The sequence below is a fragment of the Juglans regia genome, chromosome 13 (assembly GCF_001411555.2).
Source record: "Juglans regia cultivar Chandler chromosome 13, Walnut 2.0, whole genome shotgun sequence".
Lineage (NCBI taxonomy): Eukaryota > Viridiplantae > Streptophyta > Magnoliopsida > Fagales > Juglandaceae > Juglans > Juglans regia.
Window position 1 is genome coordinate 5,211,751 of NC_049913.1, and position 26,178 is coordinate 5,237,928.

At 35.1% G+C, this 26,178-nt stretch overlaps 3 protein-coding genes across 5 annotated transcripts; 2 read left to right on the forward strand and 1 right to left on the reverse strand.

Annotated features, from left to right (window-relative positions):
• Positions 1-3,158: 3,158 nt before the first annotated feature.
• LOC109011187 (protein NONRESPONDING TO OXYLIPINS 2, mitochondrial) lies at positions 3,159-7,743 on the reverse strand. Of its 3 annotated transcripts, XM_018992281.2 has the most exons (4): positions 6,885-7,743; positions 6,686-6,804; positions 5,412-5,510; positions 3,159-3,471 (listed from the first exon to the last, which is right to left on the reverse strand). In XM_018992281.2, the coding sequence occupies exons 1-3, from the start codon at positions 7,031-7,033 to the stop codon at positions 5,428-5,430; spliced, it is 351 nt and encodes a 116-aa protein (XP_018847826.1). In that variant the 5' UTR covers positions 7,034-7,743; the 3' UTR covers positions 3,159-3,471; positions 5,412-5,427. The 3 variants fall into 3 exon arrangements, with proteins under 3 accessions (XP_018847826.1, XP_018847828.1, XP_018847827.1); XM_018992283.2 differs by lacking the exon at positions 5,412-5,510 and having other exon boundaries at positions 6,885-7,738; XM_018992282.2 differs by lacking the exons at positions 3,159-3,471; positions 5,412-5,510 and adding an exon at positions 5,961-6,256 and having other exon boundaries at positions 6,885-7,733.
• A 2,107-nt stretch (positions 7,744-9,850) lies between these two features.
• On the forward strand, positions 9,851-14,454 carry LOC109011186 (NADH dehydrogenase [ubiquinone] iron-sulfur protein 8, mitochondrial). Its single transcript, XM_018992280.2, has 7 exons — positions 9,851-10,076; positions 11,959-12,037; positions 12,504-12,557; positions 12,661-12,752; positions 12,831-12,944; positions 13,864-14,043; positions 14,117-14,454. Exons 1-7 carry the CDS (start codon positions 10,023-10,025, stop codon positions 14,210-14,212), a joined length of 669 nt encoding a protein of 222 aa, XP_018847825.1. The 5' UTR covers positions 9,851-10,022; the 3' UTR covers positions 14,213-14,454.
• A 1,691-nt stretch (positions 14,455-16,145) lies between these two features.
• LOC109011185 (phenylalanine--tRNA ligase alpha subunit, cytoplasmic) lies at positions 16,146-25,762 on the forward strand. Its single transcript, XM_018992279.2, has 18 exons — positions 16,146-16,441; positions 17,186-17,308; positions 17,631-17,723; positions 18,576-18,632; positions 19,566-19,621; positions 19,750-19,842; positions 19,968-20,058; positions 22,020-22,057; positions 22,161-22,199; positions 22,760-22,836; positions 22,909-22,993; positions 23,077-23,173; positions 23,974-24,070; positions 24,547-24,618; positions 24,837-24,903; positions 24,986-25,111; positions 25,250-25,304; positions 25,394-25,762. The coding sequence occupies exons 1-18, from the start codon at positions 16,295-16,297 to the stop codon at positions 25,445-25,447; spliced, it is 1,467 nt and encodes a 488-aa protein (XP_018847824.1). The 5' UTR covers positions 16,146-16,294; the 3' UTR covers positions 25,448-25,762.
• Positions 25,763-26,178: the final 416 nt, after the last annotated feature.

A 26,178-nucleotide genomic window follows, 5' to 3' on the forward strand; every position in this document is an offset into this window, starting at 1 on the left:
TTTCATTTAATAATTATATTAGAGTTTACAAGAAGAAAAATGATAATTGTAGTCGTGAGTATGTAAGTACTGTGCAATCATTTAAAAAAAATGAATAAATACAGAATCCACATAAAAAAAATAATTTTTAATAGTATACCCTACTTTTTTTTATGGTGGGTGCACGATGTTTACGTACCCTACGACTGCATGTAACATTATTCTTCTAATAATATTTTATTTAACTTTTGACTTTCATTTCAACTTACCCCATGTCAACTCATTATCTAAACAACACCTAAATATACCTTTTTTTTTATTGGCTTCGGCACATATTTTTCTAAATACACGTTTAATTATTTGTTTATTAGCTAATAAACTAGTTAAATGAATTGGATTTTTTTTTTTTTTGTATTTTTCTTGCATTATCATAAATGGGGAAATATACAATATGAAAAAAAATATTATAATCTTCCTAATTCTAGTCTAACTCCTTATGAAAAAATTATTGTGAGTTTTACGATGATATGAATTCTATCTTGAGAATGCTTTAGCTATAAAATATCTCATTAAAATAAATTTATAAATTGACACGTCTAGATGTGGTACTTAAAATTATTTTTATTGTAAAATAAATATAATGTATCGTATGAAATTATATTAATTTGTGAGTTTATTTTTATAAAATCTATTTGTGATTATAACATTTTTCTTACAATATATAAGCCATTCAATATTTTACTTTTAAATAAGACTTTATAAGATGCTGCTAGCATGCCACCTAGGTTTGACCGTTGGGTGTGCCCTCTAATATAAATTATATTTTTTTATTATCTATATTTTTTAAACATCTTTAAAAGAAAAAAAAAATACACCAATACACTAATAGTCTAATAGCCAATTTCTTAACTATTAAGCAAAAATAATAATAATAATAAATGAATGGTTAAAATAAGGAGACAGTCATACTATCATTTTACAACCTTATAATGTTCTTTTATTGTTCGGTATATTTGAGTGATTTCACAAGATAGGTACGTTGATGCTCAAATAACTTTGATCAAGTCTAAGACATTGAGTCATTTTTTATTCTTTCTTAGAAAAAAAATAGTATTTATTATCTTGTTAACAATCATAATTTCATTATTCTCTGATAAAATATCAAAGGATTGGTAGGTAAGTAAAAAATAATAAATGATTAAAAATCAAAAAAATTATAGATAACTAAAAAATAACAAGTAATTGGTATCACATTAAGAAATCATGAAAGAGTAATAAGATAATGAATAAAATTTCTCTTTCTTAAAATCCTTTTTCAATTAGCTACTTGCACCGTCGACTCGTGCACTTTTTTCTGATCAATTGCCCTTGCAATTTCCAATTCTTTAACTACAATCTCCGACCATACATGCAGGAAAACGAGAGAGTTGATCCTTTGCCTCTGCATTTCACGTGAAACACGCATGGACTCGACGGACACAAGACTAGAAAGACCCAATTGGATAGAAACTGCGTGAACTCCAACTGCTTTACGTAACTTCGTTTTAAAGCTCTCCAGATTTTTACCTAACCACAATGACCAGCAGAAGAGAAAAATGGATGGCATTTTCTGATGAGAAGTTAATATTATGTGTAATGTTACGTTAAGTTATAAAGTATATAAATATCGTATAATTATTTTATAAAATAATAAAATATATTATTAAAAAAATAATTTTTTAGATAAATTTTATTTTATTTTTTTTAAAAAAAAAATTATTCAAACACTTTCTTATTGATGATTATAAATATTATTGTCTCAAACCACATGAGGTGGGCTGTCAAATCACATACTCTATCAACCCCAACTATAGCAACTATCTATCTTTTTAGCCCCTTTGCACCTAACAGACCAACTTATTTTGACCAGTCTAGTAATTAAAGACTTCTAAGAATTTTAAGGCTGCTTTAAATGTTGTGACTGAATTAAATAGTAAAAAAAGTTATATAATACCATTTAAATTGAGTTTAAAATATGTTTAACTATTAAAAGAAATTTAATATTTTTTATGAGAAATTAAAAAAGATTATAAATCCTACGTATAAAGATATTTTAAGTTGAAAAATATTGTAAATCTCATATATAAGAAAATTTTGAATTGAAATAAATTTAATAATTTAATAATTAAAAATTTAAATATTAAATTTAATTTAAAATTAAACTAAACTCAGCGAGCCCAACTCAGCTAAGCTTAAAGTTAGACTCGTTTACCCAAAAACAGAATCTGCCTGAGGCCCTGATCTAATCGTCTAATTTCCCCTTTGCAGTCTGCACCGCATAGCCCAACCAATCCAGAAGCAATGAAAAAAGGGCAACGCTACTATATGCTAATGCCGCCCAGCGGTAAACACTGAGCGTACCGCTCAGGCTTTTTGGTTTTTTTTTTTAGTTTTTTAGTTTTTTTTCACATTTTTTTAATATTTTTTAATATTTTTAAAAAATACATCAATACATTTAAAATCACTTCCTTAATCACTAAGTAAAAAAAAAAAAAAATTTGACCAGATGTCAACTATGGCGGTACAATTACGAGAGCAGAGTAGAGTTTTCCGTTAAAAAAAAGGGCACAAACATGAAAGAAGCAAGCCTAACATAGTAGACAGAGAGTGTCAGAGAGCATTACGTTAGAACATAAACAGCCTGAAATGCCAATCGCCATCACTTGTTTTCTATGGTCTGTTCATTGAGATACACTTCCATAGGACCCAGTGGAAACCCTTAAGTGGAGAAAGGAGACTGACAATGATTCAAAAGCCCTTCTACTCATCATCCATAAACAACACTAATTTTTTTTTTTTAATAAGAGAAAAAAATATATAAAAATAATAATAAAATCTTGTGTAGTTTATGATATAGGATGATGAGTAGAATTTTTCAGGATTCAATGCTCGGCAAGCATCCAGTAGTTAGAAAACCTATGCAGGTTCCTTTCATAGAGAACACAAACATGTAAGGTCGGGAACTAGAACACTTCAGAGAAAACTATTCTATGGGAGTGGTAAAACATATCTGTAATTCCTAAAAACCTAATGTCATCCACATAACATTCAGAAATTAATTGCGGTTTTAAATGCTCATTTCCTACACAGAGCAAAGCATCTTAAAAGATAAAGGCACATCAGCACTATAAGGACTCGAGTTAAGGAGAACTGGGAAAGGGAAACCAATACAAAAGTTTCATCACACACTTAATGTATACGTTAACACCAATATATTAAAAATATCTAATTGTTTTTTTTTTTTTTAAATTAAGAAAAAAAAATAGAAAAAATAAAATGTCAACATATGGTACATGATTTTCTTGGCCATGTGATGCTTACACCACCGCAAAAACCATAAATGGAAAGGAAAATCAAAGTAGACCCAACATACATAGCATAAAAACCACCTAAATGCAGGCCAGTTAGTTTAAAGACTGAAGCCTTTAGTCTGTCACCGAGGAACTGCAAATTCTAGGAAATGCCAACGGAAAAAACACAAATGGAAGAGAATCAGTGGATGAGTGATATCATTTATATGCATATAGTGAAAACTTTGTTGAATACACATGAAGTAAAAAACACTTTCAAGAAAAAAGGTGCATCATAGAAGAAAACAAATTAATCAGTCAAAATCTGAGAGGGAAATCACAAGAAGACAGAATCATATCCTAGATTGAGGGCTCAAAATAACTTGCACCATATTTAGACGTGATTTGAGTTAAAGTTTGAATTGATCAATTTCTAATGATATTTCTCATCTGGCTTAACAAGAGTCATTTATCTAATTGTGTGAAATTTTAAGAACCCAAATTCCCAGAGAAATGCGTCATTATACAAATTTTACCCACACTATTATTCCAATATCCCCACCGTCATTTGTCACACCAAGACCCCCACCGGTCATTTTGTAATAAAGACAATCTAGATCAGGCTAGAGAACATGTCGATCACTGAAACCGTTTTATAATTTACTTAATTTCCAAGAAGCAAGCACCGAAAAGAATCATCTTGATGTCTGGTGGCTCTCTAACAATGGTAGCATGTTTGTGGGCATCTAGCTTGTGATTAGATTAGCATAGAACAACAAACTTTAGGGGTTTCTTTAACAAGGATTTAAGCTATCAAATCTCATAAAATTTTAGTGCTCTATCTTTTTCTCATCCCTATCTTAATTATTCTTGGATGAAGACCCTAGTTACCACTGCAGTTCAGGATGGACATACAATCCTAAGTTACGTACCTAACACACAAGAGCTGGTCTCAAACCTGCCAGTCACTCACCATTTCCACCAGAAGCAAATTCTATTTTTTTTTTTTAAATGTTCACTTGCAACTAATATCAGAAACCACGTAATTGTGACTGCATCAAAAGGCTTTCGAAAAAACACTCAAGGAAGATCATGTTGCCATCCCCACCCCCCAAAAAAAAAAAAGTAATCAAAGATTTTATTAAAAAAATACAAAAGGCATAGCCTAGGCACACATAATGTACAGAAGAGGAACACCTAATTATAAATAGAAAAAGAGATGAGAAAATCATGGAAGTTTAGCCCATTAAAATCTATAGAAGCCATCCAAAGAGATAAATTATAAAAAAAGTTTTAGGCCTTGTTTGGCAACAGAGATGATGTTCTCATCTCATCTCAAAACTTCTTACAATTTTATTTTCAAACATTACTCAAATACAAAAGACTTATTGTGATACCCCATATAATAATGATAGGGGTAGGTGGAGTATGAGATCTCACATTGCTTGGGAAGGAGAAATTTTTACTCTTTATAAGGTTCCAATAGGGCTCCAATTGTATCATTGACTAGTTCTTTTAGAGTATAGGCCGTGTGGTTTGTGTCTTCCATTGGGGCGTCACAACTTTTCAATTTTAAATCTTCAACTTTTTCATCCAATCATTATCTAAACACAAAATCCTATACAAATTTTCCAAACTTCCAAACAAAACACAAAAATTAATACAATTTTTTCAATTTTCAAAATAAAAATATTATTAAAAAATTATATTCAAACAATTTTTGAACTTCATAATATTTTTATTTTTTATTTAATTTTTTTACTTATAAAAAAAATAATATTTTTATTCAACTTTTTCTCTCCCATTTCTCAAAACCCAATAAAACATCTTAACTCAAATCATTTTACTGTTATTCACAAACGATATCACTACTATTCACAGAATTCTCACAATTTCTCGTCTCTATCTCATTACCCAAACATGCCCTTAAGCTCCTCCAGAGCGCTTGTGATCCTCAAAATTTCTATCAGTCATTTCTCTCCAAGTATACCACACTAAAAAAAAAAAAACTAGTCCCCTTCAACATACTGCATTGAAAATTGAATTAAAAAAAAACATTGATATTTCTTAAAAAATAAAGCAGGCTGTGTAGAAATACAATACTTGAGTTTTTTTCCCATTACAGAATGACATGCAAATATATCCTAGCAATTGTTGTCCCACATGGATAGAGCAGGTCCTTGCTCCATTGTGTCACAGGTCCTATTCCATGAAGTAGACAGACAAGTCACCATATGTATCTTTTACAAAGAAAGAGGAAACAGTCACTGCTGGCTACCTGGCTAATGGGATTCATTTTACGAATGACCATTCAAAGAGGATCAAGTAACCAAATCTTAGGACCAGGTGTAGAAAAATCAAGTGAATGTGTGAAAAACATATATATTTAGTTTAATTAAGTTTAAAACCAACAGAAACTCTTGTTTTGGTGCTTGAAAATTTAGAAGTATTTTTTATTAGCATCTCTTATTCCTTTCCAACAGTCTACTCCACAACAAGACTGAGACATAATCATAACTGGGCAAAAGTAAAATGCTGAACATAAGTGCTTTCTAAGTCTCCAAGATAATAGATTGGTTGGACTCGCACGACACCAACACATTCAGGTTTAAATTTAGCGAATTAATGACTAGTCCTCCAAAACACACCACATTAACAGTGAAAGAAAAGATTATTATAACTAACAGTCTCGGATCCATTTGAACCAGTGCCAACCACTAGCATATCCAAATAATCCATTCTCTTGAAATTTATAAAAGAAGAAGAAGAAGAAGACTTCAGCACTTCATAAGTTGGTTAAACAAGCTTGCAACTGTTGCACAATACAAATTGAAAAAAAAAAAAGCATTCAAAGGTTTTCTTCCCTTCCACGGAGTGAATTAAAAAGAAATCCTAGCATTTATTGTCCCACAATATCCAGCAAGCCCTTCACAATGGCATTGCAAGCCCTATATCACGAAGTAGGAGAACAGGTCAGAATACAATTACAAGAATCAAGTGGCAGACATCCTCGCTGCTACATGGCTTATACGGTTATTTGGTCCAAGCAACCCTTTATGTGAATATTAATGAGTGATTACAGCTGTGACTGTAAAGATAAGATTCTACATAAAGAGATCGAACGAAAAATAACTTTTAAGCATTCTCCATGACTATCCTACAATCAGATCGAGAACCACATCATCTAGTTCGGTGAGTAGATTACTATGCTAATAAATACACTATTCAAATTCAAATGCAAACTCACTTTGAATTTGATGATTAAAAGTCATAAACCACCCTTGTTGTCATCGTATTTGATAGAGTAAAGTGCTGAATTCATACCATCCTTAAACATTCGAGAGAAACGTGAGATGAATGAAGATAAAACGAAGTACCTTGAGAGAGACAGCTCCAGCAGGAGGAATCGACGGCGAGGATGGATTTGAGCCGAGCAGAAGCAATGGCGCTGTGAAGTGGCATCATTGACTCAACGCCCCCCAACACCGAAACAATCCTTAAAAATAAGAAGTTAATATTACGCAGACACGAAGCACAAATATGAGATAAGCATGGGTCTGAAAGAGAACTTTAAACCTTGAAGCGCGAGGGACGGCTCTAGTCGATGAAGAAACCGCGGGCGAGGGTATTGCTTTTGGGCTTATGGATTTTTGGGTTAGGGTTTTGGAACGAGCAACAAGGAACCTGGAACCAGGCGCTAGAGCTGATCTGCAGAACGTAGCCATTTCTGGTTCAGAGGTTTAGGTGAACGGATCGGGAGGGGCTGAGGACGGGCGCTTAAACCCTACCTGCTCATATGCAATTAAAATAGGGAGAAACGACGCCGTTAAAGAGCTTAACAAACCAACGGCATTGTCTTGTATTTTTTCTAGAAGGATAATGACAACGGAGACGCTGCTGGACGGATGCACCTATAAAGGGGGAGTAAGGAGACAAATAGGGAGGTGACACGTAGGCCTTCCTCAGTTGTTAATGTGGAGCTGCATACAGGGTATCAACGAATCAGCTCCATCGTCTTTATGCCTCTCTCCCGAATTCGATTTTCTCTCTCCCCCGAAATCGATCTTCTCTCTCATTCGGTAATTCATTCGATCGACTCTTCCTCTCTCTCCTTCGATCAACTCTCCCTCTCACAGAAATCGACTCTCCCTCTCGCATAAATTTGCACGGCTCTCTCTCTCTCTCTCTCTCTCTCTCGACTCTCCCTCTCTCTCCTTCAATCTCGCACGGGATATTCCTCTCGAAATCAGTCAGTCGGTTCTCTCTCTCTCTCTCTCTCTCTCTCTCTCTCTCCTTCCCTCTAGCTCCTTCGAGTCACTTCAATCCTTCGATCTCCCTCACGAAAATACTCACAACAATCGGCACCTCCGTACTATTTTTCCCTCTTTTTTTTGTAGAGAGAAAACAGATGTAGAGAACCTTGGACCAAACGCAGGACGTCCAAGTCAGAAATGCATTACTCTATTTCTTTGAAAGCAAGCTCTAGGAAATAAATTAGACCTCCAACAAAATACAAGATTTTGAGACGCAATTTTGTCATAAACTTATAACTTATGAAAAAGAGTTTTATAATCTGAAACCATATCAATTTATAAACTTTTTGTACAGGATTTTTGTGTAGACCAAATATTTCCCTTTTCCATTTCCACGGTGGAATTGTATATTTTCTTGTTTCAATAATTCTCACTTGTTGCGTTGTCGAAGGGAGTAGAGGTTGAACAAAACTTATGGCTGAAACCATATCAATTTATAAACTTGTTGTACAAGATTTTTGTGTAGACCAAATATTTCCCTTTTCCATTCCCATGATGGAATCATATATTTTCTTGCTTCAAGAATTCTCACTTGTTGCGTCGTCAAAGGGAATAGGGGTTGAACAAAACTTATGGCTGGAACCATCTAATGGCGAGCCAATGCAAATAGATAGTGGCAGGAACAAAATGACTCTGTCTTATCTAGAGAACTACAGAACCTGCAACAACTTGTTCAAATTGTTGTGGAGAATGGTTATAGTTGGTATGTGAATGGTCAGATTTTGATAATTATCAGTAACACATTTTGTATCGACCTTGTTTTTTTGGGAAAATCCACTATGTGACAAGAACAGTACCATGTCATGGCATATACGCCTATGTTGTTTCTCCTTCGACAGAGTGAGAGAGCAGAGAGAGAGGGGGAGGGGAGAAATGAGAGACAAATAGAAAGAGAAATCCACTGTTTATGCAGGGTAATCTTTGGTCATGAGCTTCTTATGTGTCAGAGCGATATTGGTCTCCGTTATTCTCAGTTTGTAGGTGTCACTGGTCTGAAGTTATTCTCTAATGCTAAACTCTTTTACCATGTCTTCAAATTAACTATCTTAATTGTACCGCTTTGTTAAAAAATAATTTTTAAATTTATATAATTGTCATTCATTTTAAATAGAGTTGTAAAATAGTTATAGGTTTATTATTTTCATTTTTATAAATGATATTTATGTTTTAAAGTGTGCAAACGCAACACCTTTTATTTGAAAAAAATAAATAAATCTGAGATTTACATAAAAATTTTATTTTTTAATGATAGACCTACTTTTTTCAAATAGAGTGCGCAAGACTTGCTAACCCTATAACTATATTTAGCATTACTCATTTTTTTTGCCGGCGATGTCTAGAATAAAGTATTCACTAATCTCAAAAATGTTTTGTCTTCAATAAGAAATTTTTACAAGTGAATCTCGGATAATCTAAGAAAAAACTTGTTCAGTCTTATAGACCTAAAAATGTAAATGCGAGTTTCGACTACTTTAGAACATCCATTTCATACAAGTCGATCTCATAAGCCATGCCATCCCTTCGTCATGTATACTTAGGATATGGCATTGACTGTCGTTTCTTTCCCTAAGATGCAGTTGATGTCCTTTTATCGATTTTCTTTATCCCCTATGCAACTATATTATTTCATTAGATTGACTAGTGTACTTGTATTTTTTATTTGAACATTTATACATCCATCAAGAGTATCATTTCGCAGTGGTTGACTAATGATTAGTGTACTTACAATATTTGGAGCAATGGTGCTGCTCATGTCCTAGCTAGACATGCTCCTATGCATGGTTGAGGATATGGAAATTCTGTAATTGTTAGTCCTTGGATTAATGTATCCACTTATTTTTTGCTTTGAAAGAAAAATCGTATCGAAACTTGATGATATAATTTTTGAAAACTTCACGAAAGTAGGACATTTCGAATCGTACAAAAATTATCTGAACTGTGTAATTAAACGAGGCCTAAAACCTTGAATACATGACCCTACCGATATCTGTGCTTAGAACCCAAGAGGCGTTACAGAAAGTTAATAAGACGAAGTTGTAATTTGTAAAGGCAACAAACAAATAAGACGACACGCTAACAGAGGCATATTACTTACTAGGTATTTATAGCCGCGACTTTTCTCCCGTAATAAACAAGCTGACATTATACAGTTTTGTCGCGACGGATTTGTAAGAAAGAACGCACCGTATTTGCTGTGTAAAAGAAACGCACTGTCTTTCCCAGACGCTGCGTTTTAGGAACCGGCTCTGGCATTTGCTACAAACTGACCTCAACGATTCGAATCTCCTCGCTTAATACATTGTTCATTTGGCGTCAGTTGGCTGTTCCTCTCTCCTCCAATTCCATTCGCGGGCGACCTGCAGGCGAAGCAGAAGCTATTCGACTTGGATATTTCTCCCCAATGGCCGCGTTCCTAGCTCGCAAATCTCTTCAGGCTCTTCGCGCTCGACAGCTTGTAAGAACTTTTCTGCCCTAACCATTTTCGTTCACCTTTCGTGCTCTGTTTGGTAGCTGAAAAGTTTTCAGAATTCAGATCAATCTAGAAGTTTGAATTTCATCCCATCGATCGATTAGCTTACGCTGAATCAAAACCCTCCCTCTACTGACAATAACAGGATGTCTACTTTTACCGGTTTCTCATTTTTTAACCAGGAGCTTAATACTGTCAGTTGACTTGAACTAGTGAATTTGTTCATTTTTTCTTGTGATTTAATAATTGCATGGAGTGCAAAACCTGAAGTACGGATTATAATTTACACACGATTTTTTTTTTTTTTATGGGAAATCAATGAGTGATATTTTTTCCTAATATTTTGGTTTGATGCCGTAGATTTTGATTTGATAGGTCATTGTTTAAATCTCATTATTGTTCTGGGAATCTGAGTGACGAGTTTCTTTTAAGAAGGCTGTCTCAATTCCCTATAGGCAAGCCTTGGTACGAAACAGTCCAAAGAGGGAGAAGCTAAAGGTCTAATCTCATTAGTCTAGCAACAAGATCATTGTGGTATGATGATGGGTCCCCATCAATAAATGAAAGTGTCCTAAGCTTTTGCTGTAAGGAGGTGGATATTGAGAGACATTTATGAAAAGATATTGCAGTGCCTTTGAGTAGATGTTCCATTAGTGCCCCGAGCTTGCTATAAATTTTTTTTTGATAAGTAAAAATGTATTAATATCAATAGGCGTAACCAAGTACACTGGATGTATACAAGAGAGAACACCTAGCCCATAATAGAGAGCCCCTAATGAACATCGCCCAAGAGGGAGAAATTAGAAACGTATTTGATATACACCAAGCCCTATTGGGACAAAACACGCCTCCCCAAAGCAAAGCAAGTCACTATAACTACCCCAACCCCTTGTTTCCCACACAATTAATACCTCACCCGAATGATCCCTACGAGGACGGAAGAAGGCTTTATGCCCTCCCTCTAGTCCTCCCTTGACTTGTACTATCTCCCTTTTCGTCGTAGTTGATTGCCTAAGTAAGACGCTTTAACTCACTGCTCTTCTTAAATCTGGATTTTTTTTCAAGCAAGTGACCCACCTCAATTGCAGTGAGAAGTGTTGTGAATTGGTCGTCAAATCCTCCACATGTAATCCCCCCCCCCTCCCCCCACTGCTGTATCTCATTAACCTTTTGCAAAACCCAATCCGATGATGATCCAACTATATTTTTTAACGGAGGAAGAGATAACTAGGGACAACATCTTGCCCAGACATAGCTCCCAACTGTACACCAGGCCCTAAACATTCTTCGCAAGCTACCAATGACAAACCCATATTCCCCCCCCCAAAACCATCTCCTGCATTCAAATCCCCTACCTCCTCAACAACTCCATTGGTTCTCTCCAATGGTGAGGTCATGGTCACCATTGGAGGTTCTGGGTTGGCAGCAAGTCTCGACAATACATTAAGTTCCTTCACCTCCGGCGACCCTTTATATGCCATATTATCTGATATGAAGTTGTATAAACTACAACAAAAATAATAAGATTATAGAAAGGAAAATGGTGTAGACATTTACTGTTATGTTGAGGAGCTATGTAGGATAGTATGTATTCAGATAACTTAGTCCCAAATTCTGTTGGAAAATGTTCTGAACTCTCGATTGAAGCTTTAAAGTAGTTGTTTTATTTTGATTTAATGAAGTTTGGTTACTTCTTTGACATTCAGTTTCGGAGATGAACTTGTCAAAAATAAGTTTCGCAGATGAGAACCCTATTTTATTTATTTATCAATGTTCTCATCATTTTCACAACATCCAGCCATAGTTACTACAAGATGTTGGATTTACATTGTCTAACGTGTGTTTCCTCTAATCCTCCATTGGTTAGGCTGTTCCTGGACAAGCATTGCTGGGTTTGCACAACTATGGGATGCGTTTCAGTGCTCACCCATACAGCACCATAAAAGGTTTGCTTTGCTCTTCAAGTCATATATATATGATTTAGGTATATATTTAGATATTTTGAAGAGAAAATCCAGGAGAATTGTATCAAGGATGAGTTCAAAGCTAAAGATGTGAGCTATATGATATGGATAACCTCATATGGGTCACATTGCAGGCTTGAAAACGGTGGTCATGATTTATTGTTTTGTAGTTTTAAACCTCTATTCCGTAGCCAGTTCAGATAGCATAGAATATTTTTTTTAGGGTTTTTATTTTGGTCGTCCATTTTAAAAAAACTTTCCCGTAAAGGGGATAAAAGAGAGAATTTTTTTCACCAGCATAAATCCTGTTTGCAAACCTCAGTAAACGGCTTTATTGTTTGTACTTTTCCTTCTGTCTTGTTTGAGGGAGCTTCATCTGTTGCCATAAGCATAAAATATGTACTTTGGTTTTTATGGTTCTTACATGTTTCTACTACCCCAACCACAGAGGATGAAGAAAGAGAGCAGCTTGCAAAGGAGATTTCAAAGGACTGGAGTTCTGGTACATAGAGTACTTATTGGAAAAGTTTATGATCTCTATTGGTTTAACTAATTTTTCCACAATGGGCAAGGAATAGTCACTGATGCTTTCTGAGTGGTTGCAGTTTTTGAAAGAAGCATAAACACATTATTTCTCACTGAAATGGTTCGGGGTCTGATGCTGACACTCAAATACTTCTTTGATAAAAAAGTTACCGTGAGTGTCTTCCTACACCCATCTTCCAGCTTGGATTGCATATGCTATGATATAAATTCCGTAACTTTTATCATGCAGATCAATTATCCATTTGAGAAGGGCCCCTTGAGCCCTCGTTTTCGTGGTGAACATGCCCTTCGTCGATACCCAACTGGAGAGGAACGTTGCATTGCATGCAAACTCTGTGAGGCAGTAAGAGTTCTATTTTATCTTTGTAACTAATCTAAGTTAAGTCAATGCTTTTTGAACCAAAACTTGAAGAAGTGGAATATGGGATTGCATGATTTCATCTCCATCAGCCCAACTGCCAAAAAAAAATATTGTAATTTTTGGCCACTGGCTAAATTACTCTGAGTTTGTGGGTAATGGATTCCTGTGCTGGCAATGGGCAGTGCTAGCCTGTTTATCTTGGTAAGCGCTTAGAGCTGAGTCCTATGGTTGGAAGTTACCATTCAATTGGTATTCAAAGACTTATGTGGATTTTCTGCCAGTTCTGACACCTGCATCTCATTCAAAGTTTTTGACTTAATTATGATATACATACTAAGTAGCACCTGATCTCAGTATGTGCATGCTTCCTTGGATTGAGAACTTGAGAAGTTGGAGATATAAATATGATCAATTGCTGATCAATGAAATCTTTATGCTTGCATCCTGATTTTTTTTCTGACTACATCCAAAAACTTGTTCAAATCATTACAATTTGCTGAGCATGATGTTAATCCACTCCAGAAATTTTATTTAACCTACCTGAAATATAAGAGATGCCATTTTCTCTCACTTTCAATAGATTTTAATAACATGAATTATCTGTAATTTTTTTTTGCATGACTGATACATTTTATTGTTAAGCCCTCAGATTTTTTCTAGGCTTATGATGAGTGGGTGTCATTAACTAATACTTAGCAACCTAAATCAATTCAATGGTTGAGTTTACGTTTACATTTCTCTCAATGATGCATTTCTAATCTAGCCATTACAGTGGAATCCAACTAATGGTCAGGTTGGTATTATCTTGAATTTAATGTGGCTTGGCAGCTGTGTGGCATTTTAACCTCAGAAGACTATTTATGTGGCCTTTTAACCTCACAAGACTATTGCCATTTATTAGATATGTCCTGCACAAGCAATCACCATTGAAGCAGAGGAGCGAGAAGATGGGAGCCGTAGGACTACTAGGTATGATATTGACATGACAAAGTGCATCTATTGTGGATTCTGCCAAGAGGCGTGCCCTGTAGATGCCATTGTTGAAGGACCCAACTTTGAGTTTGCAACGGAAACTCACGAGGTTAGTATGCAGAATCATAGGCAGTTAATGCCAAGTGAATTAAACTGATTCTGATATTCCTCCATTGGTGCAGGAACTTCTGTATGACAAAGAGAAGCTGCTTGAGAATGGGGACCGTTGGGAAACTGAGATTGCAGAGAACCTCAGGTCTGAAAGCCTCTATCGCTGAATGTTTCACCCGATGTTTCTCCCTGGCTGATGCATCAGCTTTACTTTTAAGCGACGTGAACAATAAATAGACCTATACACGGGTCTTGAATTTAATGTGTAATATCCTTGGTTTGCATTCTTCTTTTTGGTTAAATACATTCTGATGCGAGGGATTAAAGTTTTTTTTCGGAGCGGAAATGATAAAGAGGATAGGCCAAGGATTGGCGTCCTTGATATAAATGTGACTATGATAGCATCATATACTTCTTGGGGAGTCACTCGTGAAAGGGGTCTAGACAGACCTTACCTTAAGATGAACTAGCCATGGTTTGATCTCAATCCTCCAAAAGTGAAGTGGTACCAAGTTGGTTGACAAATGATGCATATGATTCCTTGACATCGTGCTCATAGAAACGATGGCTTGATTATTAAAATAGTAGCGATACTTGATCCCTTCTATAAAATTCTGACATTTGTGAAATCTTTCTCGACAAGCATGGAAAAGAAAAAAGTCGACACGGAGAATCATATTCAGATGAACTAGATTTTTGGTATTGCTATATGTGTTTTAGATTCCTCGGATAAATTAATAAGAGAACCTCGTAGGACTGAAAGCAAAAGCAGTTCTATTTGGCTTGCGTTGAAGATAGATCGATATGACACTTCCTTTGAATAAAGCACTCTCTTCCTTTGAATAAAGCTTGATTTAATAAAAGGAAAAAAAAAAAAAAAAGTGCTTTATATCCAAATGGAAGATGTTAGGTAGATTCGTTCATCCCTTGGTGGACGCACTGTATATATATATATTAAGGCAATGCCATTATGCGAGTTCTGTTAATTATCAACGTTGCACATCATATTTATTTTTATTTTTGTTAATTTTATTCTTTTTAAAATAATTGATTTATTCTACTCATCATTTTTACACCACATCTTATAAGAGAAAAAAAAATATATATGATGTGTTGTATAAAGATAATGAGTATAATTTTTCATATTTTTATAGTTTTGCCCCTATATTAAATTTCTTGATTATGCGATGTGTCTTTTCTTCAAGTTATGGTAAGAATGTATCCAAAAACGTTTTCCACCCAAAAATCGCAGCTCTAAGGGGCTTAGAACTAAGGGTGCAAATCAGTCGGTCTGTTCGGTTTAGTTTAATTATTTTTTTATTTTTTTTCTTTTTTCTTTTTCAAATCAATTAATAATTTTTTTATTTAAAATATTAAATTAAAATTAAGTGACTTATTAATGTGGATTATGTAACTAACTCAATAAAAATAATTAATGATAGTAAATTAGATGAAAATTACATTATTAATTTATATAATTACTATATAATCAACTAATTGATACTACATATTAGTTAATTGATAGAATATTAACAAGTGTTAATAATATATTTAAAATTTTATATTATTAATAATGATAAGTTAAATGAAAATTACATAATAAATTGTATAATTATTATATAAATAATATATTTTTATTTTTTACTTTTCATTAAGTCCGATCCGGGGTGGAAAAACCCAGGATCGGGACTGGACTGAAACTTTTCGGAATCTCGATTCGGTCTGAATTGAAACTATCGGTCTGGTCGATTTCTCTGATCCGAACCAACTGTTTATCACCCCTACTTAAACCTCCAAAATCCAAATATCCTTGTTATTATGAGGACTAAGGACATTATTAGAAAAAAAAAAAAAAAAAAAATTGGAACATCAGCACGAACGTAATGACACTTATCGATATCAAATAATTAAAAAAAAATATATGAAAAATAACTTTTTTAAAATTTTTTAATGACATATTCGAAGATGATAAAAAGGTAATTGCAAAACTTATAAAATGACATTTGTAGAGTTTAAATCTTTTTTCTGAAATTCGATTCCAACATTGTAAAAAAAATTAAAATAAAAAATCCAGGCCGGGCCCATTTAGGAATTTGCCCTACCTTTCATCTGCACGATTTACGCACATAACCAATCAGCAGTCGTCTTTCGTCCATGGTGCTTAGAGAGAAGTGAATAAATTTCCTGATTATATAGGGTAAAGACTAAAGAGAGCTTAGAAGAAACGCTGGGGGAGTTGTGGAGTAGGAATGGCGGAGGAAGCGATTCTCGGGTATCTGGCGAAGAACCAAGAAATTGCAGACTCGGGAGAGTTCGCAGCCCAACATGGACTTAATCATGACGACGTCGTCAACGTCATCAAGAGCCTCCACGGTTTCAGATACGTTGATGCTCAGGTTCTAGTGCTCCTCCTTTCCACTCTCTTCTTCATCACTATCTCTTCTGCCTTTCGCTACTCATCGTAATTTTTATGTCAATGTGATTGATGCATGCTATGGACTCCAGTCTTTTTTATACTGTATTCAGGGAGAGAACGAGAAAAGTTAAAGTAACTCTCTTTTCTCTTTCCCTTTTGGCCAAACCACAAAAATGCGAATCAAGTCCTAAATTTTTATGTTAGCCACGGCTTTTATTTTCTGTTTTCCTAGAAAAATTCCCGTTGGCTCTGATTTGTAATTCATTTTATAAATCTATGTTTATGCTTGGAGCATCATGTAATTTATGTTTGGGACTGTTTTCGTGTATAGAATGTATGGGGTTTGCAATTACAAACCCGTAACTGCAAATATGAATTCATGGCCCCGTTCATCGGGTTAACTTAAGAGAATTAGTCAGTACTGATAATTCAAATATGTGTGTCAACATAACTAATGTCGGGAAAAATAAGATTAATTAATTACACTAGGGACAGGAAGAGGATAATTTTGATGCATAGAACTAGAATCTCTTGAATAGCCGGATGATTTGGTGTGGTCATTCTGTTGTATAGAATCTATGCATGTTTTGTGGAATCACGCTCTTTCACATGCTTTACCCGTGTTATTTGGTGTAGTCTCACATTATCAGCTCCAAAATCTCCCATGGAGTTTTAGTGGATGTTAATCAATTTTCCCTGCTTCTGTGGCTTGAGAATCATACAGGACATAAAGAGAGAGACGTGGGTGCTAACTGATGAGGGGAAGACGTATGCTGCCTCAGGATCACCTGAAGTGCAACTGTTCTTGGCAATACCTCCAGAGGGTATCCCGTTGGAAGAGTTGCAGGTGAGTACTGTTCTCTTATACTGAAAAGTGCTTCGGAAATTGTGAAGTATATTATGACAGCTCCTCTGTCGTCAGAGCACCGAGTTCATAGGCATAATGTAGCGATTAATTCATTTTAATGAAGTTTTAAAGGGGGATATCCTGTGACTGGAGTGTGAAATCCATGCCACTTTCGTCAATATTTTTTTTTTTTAATTTATAGTAAGTTGTGTTTCTAATCAATCTTGGGTCTAGTCTTTACTTATTAAAAAAATTTGTGTTTGTGAAGATTCATATTGCGACTGTTAGTTATTCGTCTCTTGAAACTGATTTTTGGATGCAGAAAAAGCTTGACCCACTGCTTTTCAAGATAGGTCGTGCCCAAGCGGCAAAGAATAAGTGGGTGGAGATGGGAAAGCAACTAGTATCCAGAAAGGTATCATACACAGAGTTTTTGAGTTACTTAAATATGCTAGATTCTTTGTTGTTTTTCTTTCCAGGGGGTGGGGTGGGGGGATGGGGTTCCTGGATATGTCTTATGAAGTCCAGAACTGGTGACTATAATACAAAAGCTGCAGGTTCCTTTTTTAATTTTGTTTTTATCTCGTATTATATAATGTTATTTTTTAGGGTTTCCGTGTTGACCTTTTGTACCCTTTCCACTATTTCTTCAATTGATTTTTTGTTTTTTTGATAAGTAAATGGCAAAAGAATAGTTTGCTTTGTGGTCAACGTGCAGCTGCGTATTTTTGTTATAAAGCTACTAATCACTGACATGTTGAGGTCTAATAAAGATGCACTAGTCAACCATATCATGCCCAAATCTCCTTGCTTTCATTTTCATGACCTTGCTTACTTGTGTGCATAATTATTATTCTTGTATCTGAGGAAAGGGTAGAGGTAACTTACATAACCTAGATCGGAATTGTTGTTTGTGGACAAATTATGTGAACTTGGAATAGCCATAAATACATGCAATGTGTACTTCATGGCCGGACAATTTCTCTGATGGTGGAGGTTATTGAGTATATGGTTTACTGATAAAAAAAAAAAAGGGTTTGTCAATGGTGGACTTCTGGCTTCCTTTTGTTATATAAGCTTGAAAGTTTCGTTTTCAAATATGGGTCCAGGGAAGCTTGTTTATTTAAGATGCTCAATCTTGTATTCTGTCGTTACACAGTCATACTGCACATTATTTTACCGTTTTCTAGATAAGAATCACTGTAAGATTTTACTTATATATAAAAAAAAATAAAAGAAAATCACTGTAAGCTTTTATGTGCTGTAGGTCCAGCATGTGAATGATACGGTCAAAGATTTGCTTCTACAGATAGAAGGTGGAAAGGTGCATAAGAAATGCAATGAATTTTCTATCATTGATATAATTTGTGCATCTCGTGTTAATTGGTTTATGCCTTTATTTCTTGTACTTAGTATATTTAAAATAAAAAATGTATCATCCCATTTCTTCTTCTTCTTCTTCCACAAAAAAAAAAAGAAAAAGATCATTTAATGAGTAGTAATAGTGATTGAAAAGGCTTCAGGTATTTATTTTTCTTCTGATAAGTTGAAACGGCCAGTCAATTATTGAGATGATAGTACTTATAAAAAAAATAATAATATTGAGATGATAGTTTGGCAATGTATGAATGGGGTATGGCAAGGGGGGGAGATGGAATTTTATGTATTATGAAGCCTTTCATGTAGGGGGCCTTGGTTAAAAGTGAGAGGGGCATTGGTATAACATTAAGTAAAGATGGTGTTGCAGTGCGTGCATTTTGGAGCACTTTGATTGTGGTGGAATTGAACCACTATTTCAGAGATATTGGCTGTCAGGTTTCACAGGTCGAAAGATGGCTGAAGGTGGGGGTTTTGATGGGATTACTCCCTCCACTTCGTTAATTTGAAGCGAAGTTGAGATAGGAGATAAGTTTTTTTGGAATTTTTAATCTCTCTTTCTCCTCCCCGGAACTATTACTAGTTCATATTTATGCCTTGGTGATAATTTTTCCATGTCCACTTAGGCCCCTTGGATATGGGACTAGGACACCAAATAAGTGAAATAAGTGTTTCCTTTCTATCCGACCCGATGTCCCTAGCAATTTCACTCTGTTACCAATACACCATTTTAAATTATAAAAAAAATGGTTTTCCATCCCAAAGAGTTGGCGGGTCCTCGACTTCCTTTCCCTCTGTAATATGATGGTTCTTATTCATTATCTTTTTTGCCTTTTTGGAAAAAAACTCATCGGAAGATTTTCACTTTCTGTGATTCCAGGTTATTGACCAAGATGATATCAAGGCTCTCAGAGGAAGAAAGCTTATTGCTACACAGTAATAATCCTTTTTCCTTATGTGTTTAATTAATCATATCTTTATTGGGGCTCTAAAAAAAAAAAAAATGTTTCTTTGGTACTCCATTTAATAAAACATGTTTCTAATTTTTAACTACTTATGTGTAGGACATGGAATGGATACTCAGTGAGAAAGGGTCCTGAATATGCTCCACAAAGAAAGAAATTTGCTGCTGATTTGACTCGTGAGATGCTTCAGAGGTATAACTTGCTCAGCTTAATCATGTATACCTAGATGATATGTGCATTTTAAAATATATATAGTGGCAAACAGTTGTTATGATAATCTTATCTTGGACATCTTGCGTGGTTTTGCCGTTACTTAGTGGTGAATGGAAGAACTTAGAGTTCAAAGAGTATAACTTCAATGCAAAAGGTCAGCCTATTGAAGGTGGTCATCTTCATCCACTGAACAAGGTAAGAATATGATTTTCTTTTTGTATACATCTCTTCTCTTTCTTTTATTCTATTTATAATGAGTACCAAACTGATCACAGTAAATATGTCCTGAGAAGCAACTCCGTCAATTTTCATGTAACTATATAACAGAATTCAAGGGAACAAAAATATGCAAAATCAGTGAGTAATGTCATCAGTGATGCAAAATGATCCCTTGGTGCAACGGAAATTCTTGATGCCATATGGATACAGATTAGGACCTCTTTTTATAAATTTAGGGCTCTGCCGTGGGTTGGTTCCCCTGTCATAAAAAAAAAGGATACTTAGTTATTAATTTGGTTCAAAAGATAAGTAAGATAAGCAATAAGCATCAAGAAGTTTAAAGAGACATACTTATAAAAAAAAAAGAAGTTTAAAGAAACACATAAAACTTATTGAGAAGAAATAATAGTTATCAAAGAACCACATGCATCCCCCATAATATTATGGTGTATGAATCAACACTACAATCTACTGTGTTTAAAGAATATGGCAACTCTTGAAAAATTTGAATAAGATGCAGCAGGGACATGCTAATTATAGATTTATTTTATTTTATTTTTATTTTTGATGTCGGGGAAGCTCTCCAAGGCAGAGGGCCCTTCGGACCCACCCCTGCAAAGTAAACCCCGGTCTCGTGCACCGCACCCTCGGAAGTTTCCCTACACGGAACTGATTAAATCGCTGGCTTTTCACCAGGGGGTGTGGCCCCAAAGGATTGTTTGCACCCATGAGGTGTTGAACCTTGGACCTTGAAGGGGGTGATACCCCAAAACCAAGGCCTTCACCACTTGAGCCAACCCTTTGGGGTTCTAATTATAGATATAAATCGATCTTTGGTTTTAGAGATAAATAACAAGCATCAAGAGACTTGAAACAACTTCTAAGACTAATTCAGAAGCGAAGATAGATATCAAAGGAGCACATTCATACCCCCACAAAATGATGTTGAGAGTATGGGTCAATTGCAATCTACCATGTTTATGATTCATAAACATCCTCAAAATGCCATCAATGTCACAAATTAATCATCTCTCCTTAGAAAAAGAAATCCAAGAACCCGTTTTTAGATTCTTTTTTTATTTTTTTTTTCATTTCAACTTTGACCTTAGACTATTTTCAAATAGGAAAATGATCTCTGCGGGCCTAGGATGTGCAAACCCTTTGAAAAAAGTGGGGACCCACCTGAAAAACCCCACATTTTATAACCCCTAGGGGTTGGCTCAAGGGGTAAAGGCCTTGGGCTTAGGGGTATGCTCCCCCTAGATCTAAGGTTCAAATCCCCTTAGGTGCAAAAATCTCTAGGGGCCATCAAACTGGGGAATTTGCCCTTGAATTACCCGAGGTGCACTTGGGAAAACTCATTGCTGAGGGCCTGTGCACCTTAGGACTAGTCGGGATGCTGTTCCTTGTGCCAATAATGAAAAAAAAAACCCCACTTTTTATGGTGGGCCCCACATTTTTTTCAAATGGCTTGCACGGGTCTTCCATGCCCGACTTGTATCTAGCATTACTCTTTAAAATAACATCAGAAAAATGAATTTATTGTAACTTCAAACATATCCCAGCAATTTCCTGTACCAGCAATTTTAGTTAATTTACATTTATTGGACACATCTTATTGTCTCCTAGCTGTACATGTGTCAGATATGTATCATACATGGATGTCTCATCACTTTTGAAGTATCTGTGCCTTAGATCTGGATCTATTATGTGTACTTGGAGTGCACCTTTGCACTTTTTAACGAAATTTTAATTGCTCATAGAAAAAATGGTTAGTTCTGGACCTCTCTTGGTTGACTGAAGCCTTTACTTTTCTTCCCAAGCTCTTGGACTTGATTCTTGTGAATGCCATATAAACTTTGATATAGTTTTGGACATTGAGGTTCCTATTGTTATTGTTAATATGATAATGCTTCTGCATGGCTCCCAATTTGCAGGTTCGACATCAACTTAGGATGATTTTTCTTCAGATGGGGTAAGATGTGGGCTTTGTAACATCCCGCACATTTGTGTTTTGGCATCATACCTATTTTTAAGTTTGATAATTTTTTGTTTGCTCCGTCTGCTCCTTGCTGCAGGTTTGAGGAGATGCCTACAGACAGATTTGTTGAGAGCAGGTGGCTTTTCTTTCCTTCTTTTCTTGGAAAATTAGCTTATCTCTATGTTTAATTATTTATTTTCACTTGTGATAGGAGGTTCCACAGTTTTACTTTTATCTGGTCAGATCCCTAAGTGGATGCTTTGTCAGAAAAGATATTCAAATGTATTCTAATACGAAATGGTGAATAGAGAGCATTAATTGCTCTATGATGCTTTCTTAAATGTAAAGAACAATTTTTATTTGAACATAATTTTGAGAAGCCTTCATAAACTCTTAGAAATATTATTTTCCTAATGTCATAAGACCCAATATATATTCGATTCTAGTGTTTTAAACAGCTGGTCTCACTTAGAAAGCTCCAATGCATTTAGTGCTTGGTAGAGCAATGAACTTAGATTACAAAATATGCATACCAGCTCATTATTTTTTTATTTTATACTTCTGGGGGCAAATTTTGATATATTTCCAAATCTTTTATTATGTTTTCTTCTCTTGGATTCTAATTATTGCATCCCTCTGCTTTAAGAGTCCAGTTTTGCAACGCCCTCTTATTTCCTGTTTCTGTTTCACTTGCAGCTTCTGGAACTTTGATGCACTGTTCCAGCCTCAACAACACCCTGCCCGTGATTCACACGATACATTCTACATGAAAGGTTTGTGTCACTTGATTGCTTGACCTGCTCCATCCTTTTTCCTTCTGATATTTACTTGTCATTCACATATAGTTCCTGCCATCACAAAGGAACTACCTGAAGATTATGTTGAGCGGGTGAAGCGTGTTCATGAGTCTGGTGGTTATGGGTCCAGAGGGTATGACATTTTCTTTCATATTTATTCAGTTATTTGTTTTGGATGTCTCTGCATTATTACTCCATCATTATCCTTCCCTGCAGATATGAATATGATTGGAACAGAGACGAAGCAAACAAAAACCTTCTGCGAACACACACAACCGCCATTTCAACAAGGATGCTTTACTTGCTCGCCCAGGTGCTGTACTGTTTTAATGTGTCTGTTCAATTTAGTATTTCATTTCAATCATAAACTATTGTCACTAAGATAAGTTTTAAGGGGGAGGGAGGGAGAGGAGGAACTGTCTTCTTCTTATATGCTAATTATTTTTTTAAGCTGGTATCCTTATTTATAATGCCTTAGATTGTATTTGTCTTGAGGAAAATCAAGGCAAACTGAGAAATTCTGCAAAATATTTAGTTTTTATCCTTTTTGGTGATAGGAATTTTTTGACAATCTTAAAAAGAAAGTCCTATATAGTAGGTGACGAAGGAAAGTGGCTTTCTGGATTTTCTTTCAAAGTACAGATTTTTTTCCTGTAAAGACACAAACAGAGAGTTTTGGGCTTACAATTTGACTAGGGACATTCTATGATGCAAATTGTTGAGAATGCAGATTGTCAGTACCTTTATTATTCAGCTCACTGCAAACAAACTGGGAAATTGAAAAACAAATAGTGAGAAATATTTTAGTCTTTTCAGTTGTGTTTTTTTTTCCTGGTGAAACACAGCCTTTGGGCGATCATAGTTCTGAGTCGTTACCTTATTAGCGTTGGTAATTTGCTACAGCATGTGAAATTATCATCCCTAGAGCGTGGGTTCCTTCATCTTCCTGAGTCTACCTCCTTTTTCTTTGTTAATATACGAGAGTTGGATTATAAGGCTTTAAATAAGTCAGTCAAATTACCAATTACCGATTAAATAAAAAAGTACAGTCAAATTAAATAAATCCCAATAAACTGTTCATAATTTTTTTTCCTCTACTGATTTTGTATGCAGAAACCGTTTACTCCCAAAAGATACTTCTCTATTGATCGTGTTTTCAGAAATGAAGCTGTAGATCGAACTCATCTTGCTGAGTTCCACCAGATAGAAGGTATTTACAAGCTATTAAATATGTGATTGTGTAACCTACACATCAATATACATTTTTTTTTTTATAGGTAGGATAAAAAATTTATTAGTCTGAAGAAAGGGTATTACCCCAATTCATTATACAGGATATCCAACTAGCTATGAAAAGGGAAAAGTGCAAGTTAATCTTAAAAAGAAGAAATAGAAAATGAACACTGTTTTGGATCACTATCCAATGAAAGAGGGTTTTGAGGAATGATGACTTGAGCTCCGACACCCTTTTTTCACCCTCCTCAAAGCTACACGCATTTCTTTCACATCAAATCCTCCACAATAAAGAAGTATTGAGATTAGAATGTCCTTGGATGTTCACACCATTGTTAGCACTGCTGGAACTCAGTCTGGACTCGGTTGCAGTGTTGGTGGTAACTAGAGTTAAAACCTAATGGAAATTATGATATTCTGCTTTTCATTAATTTGTGGCCTATCTGGTTTCAGGTCTGATATGCGATAGAGGACTTACTCTTGGTGACTTAATAGGAGTCCTGCACGACTTCTTCTCTCGTCTGGGTAATATGCGAACATTTGCTGAAAGTTCATTATGTGCACTTCATCAAAGAAGTTAGCAATTGCATTTCTTCTATAATGAAGCTTGATGGTTTTGTTGTGTATAAACTATTGCTATGGTGGACATGGAGAATTATTTATTAATGAGGGTATTGTATATTTGAGGCAGTGCTATAATAAAAAAAGTTTTTGACATTTTTAAACCCGTCTCTTGTTTTCAGGCATGTCCAAGCTGCGTTTCAAGCCTGCTTATAACCCATATACAGAACCTAGCATGGAGATTTTCAGGTACTGAATTATTAGTTTATCTAGCAAGGCTGTTTCAACTTTGGCTTTGAGAACTTTCATGCATTATCCTTTATTCTATCAGTTATCATGAAGGCTTTGGGAAATGGGTAGAGGTTGGAAATTCTGGAATGTTTAGACCTGAGATGTTGCTTCCTATGGGATTACCGGAAGATGTTCGTGTTATTGCCTGGGGCCTTTCCCTTGAAAGGTAAGATAAATTTGTTATTAGTTCAAGAGAGATAACGAAGAGTTGAATAGATTTCAATAGGAAGGGGAAAGTCTAATACAAGCTTCCGTTTAGACAATGCTAAAAATTTGATAGATTCTTTTCCTCTTTTAAAACCAGACCGACTATGATCCTTTATGGCATTAATAACATCAGGGACCTGTTTGGGCACAAGGTAATTACTTTATGCTCTTGCTGTCTTGATGGGATTTTGTCCAATCATAGATTTAGTTTATTCATTTTTGTGTCTTGTTTTTTTGGCAGGTGGATCTTGGTCTCATCAAGGCAAACCCTATATGTCGTCTAGGAGTTGATTGAGGGATGGTGCTTTTGTATTTCTGTTGCAAAAGTTTTCCTTTTATTTATAATCCCTTGCTTTTCTGAAAACATTGGATCGATATTATTAGCTGAAGTAACGGGGAAACACTTGTTCTTCATCCCCTTATAATAATTATTTGCTTGATTAGATTCATCTCAACGCCCCTTTTAAGTATTTGTTGACTTTACACGCACTATGTGGGTTTTTCTAAGTGGTGTATTTAGTTGAAGGCTATGATTATGTTGAGGCACCAGCTAAAACGGGGAGCGATCTTGCAGTTTCAAAATTTAACTACTTTTATATTTTCGTTGATCTTATTTAAGGGATATGGATTCAATGCGGAAAAGATTATATGTATCTCTTCTTTTATTTATTTATTTATTTTTTAGAGTGGCACCGGGTGTCTAGGAACAGAATCCCGACTAATTCCAAGGGTGCACAGCCCTCGGTAAGGAGTTTTCTTCAAATGCATCTTGGGTAATTCAATAAGAAAATCTCTCAGTCCAATGACCTTTAAAGATATCTTGTTTGCATCCAAGAAGATTTGAACATTAAGTAGAGAGAGCAATTCTCAAGCCCAAGGCCTTTACTATTTGAACCAACTCTTAGAAATTTATATATCTCTTTTTAATGACCATTATTGCATCATCTCATCTCTTGATCTTTATGTGGTATTAATTGATTAAATAAATTACTAATTCTCTTCTATTTATATAGCAATCATTTGATT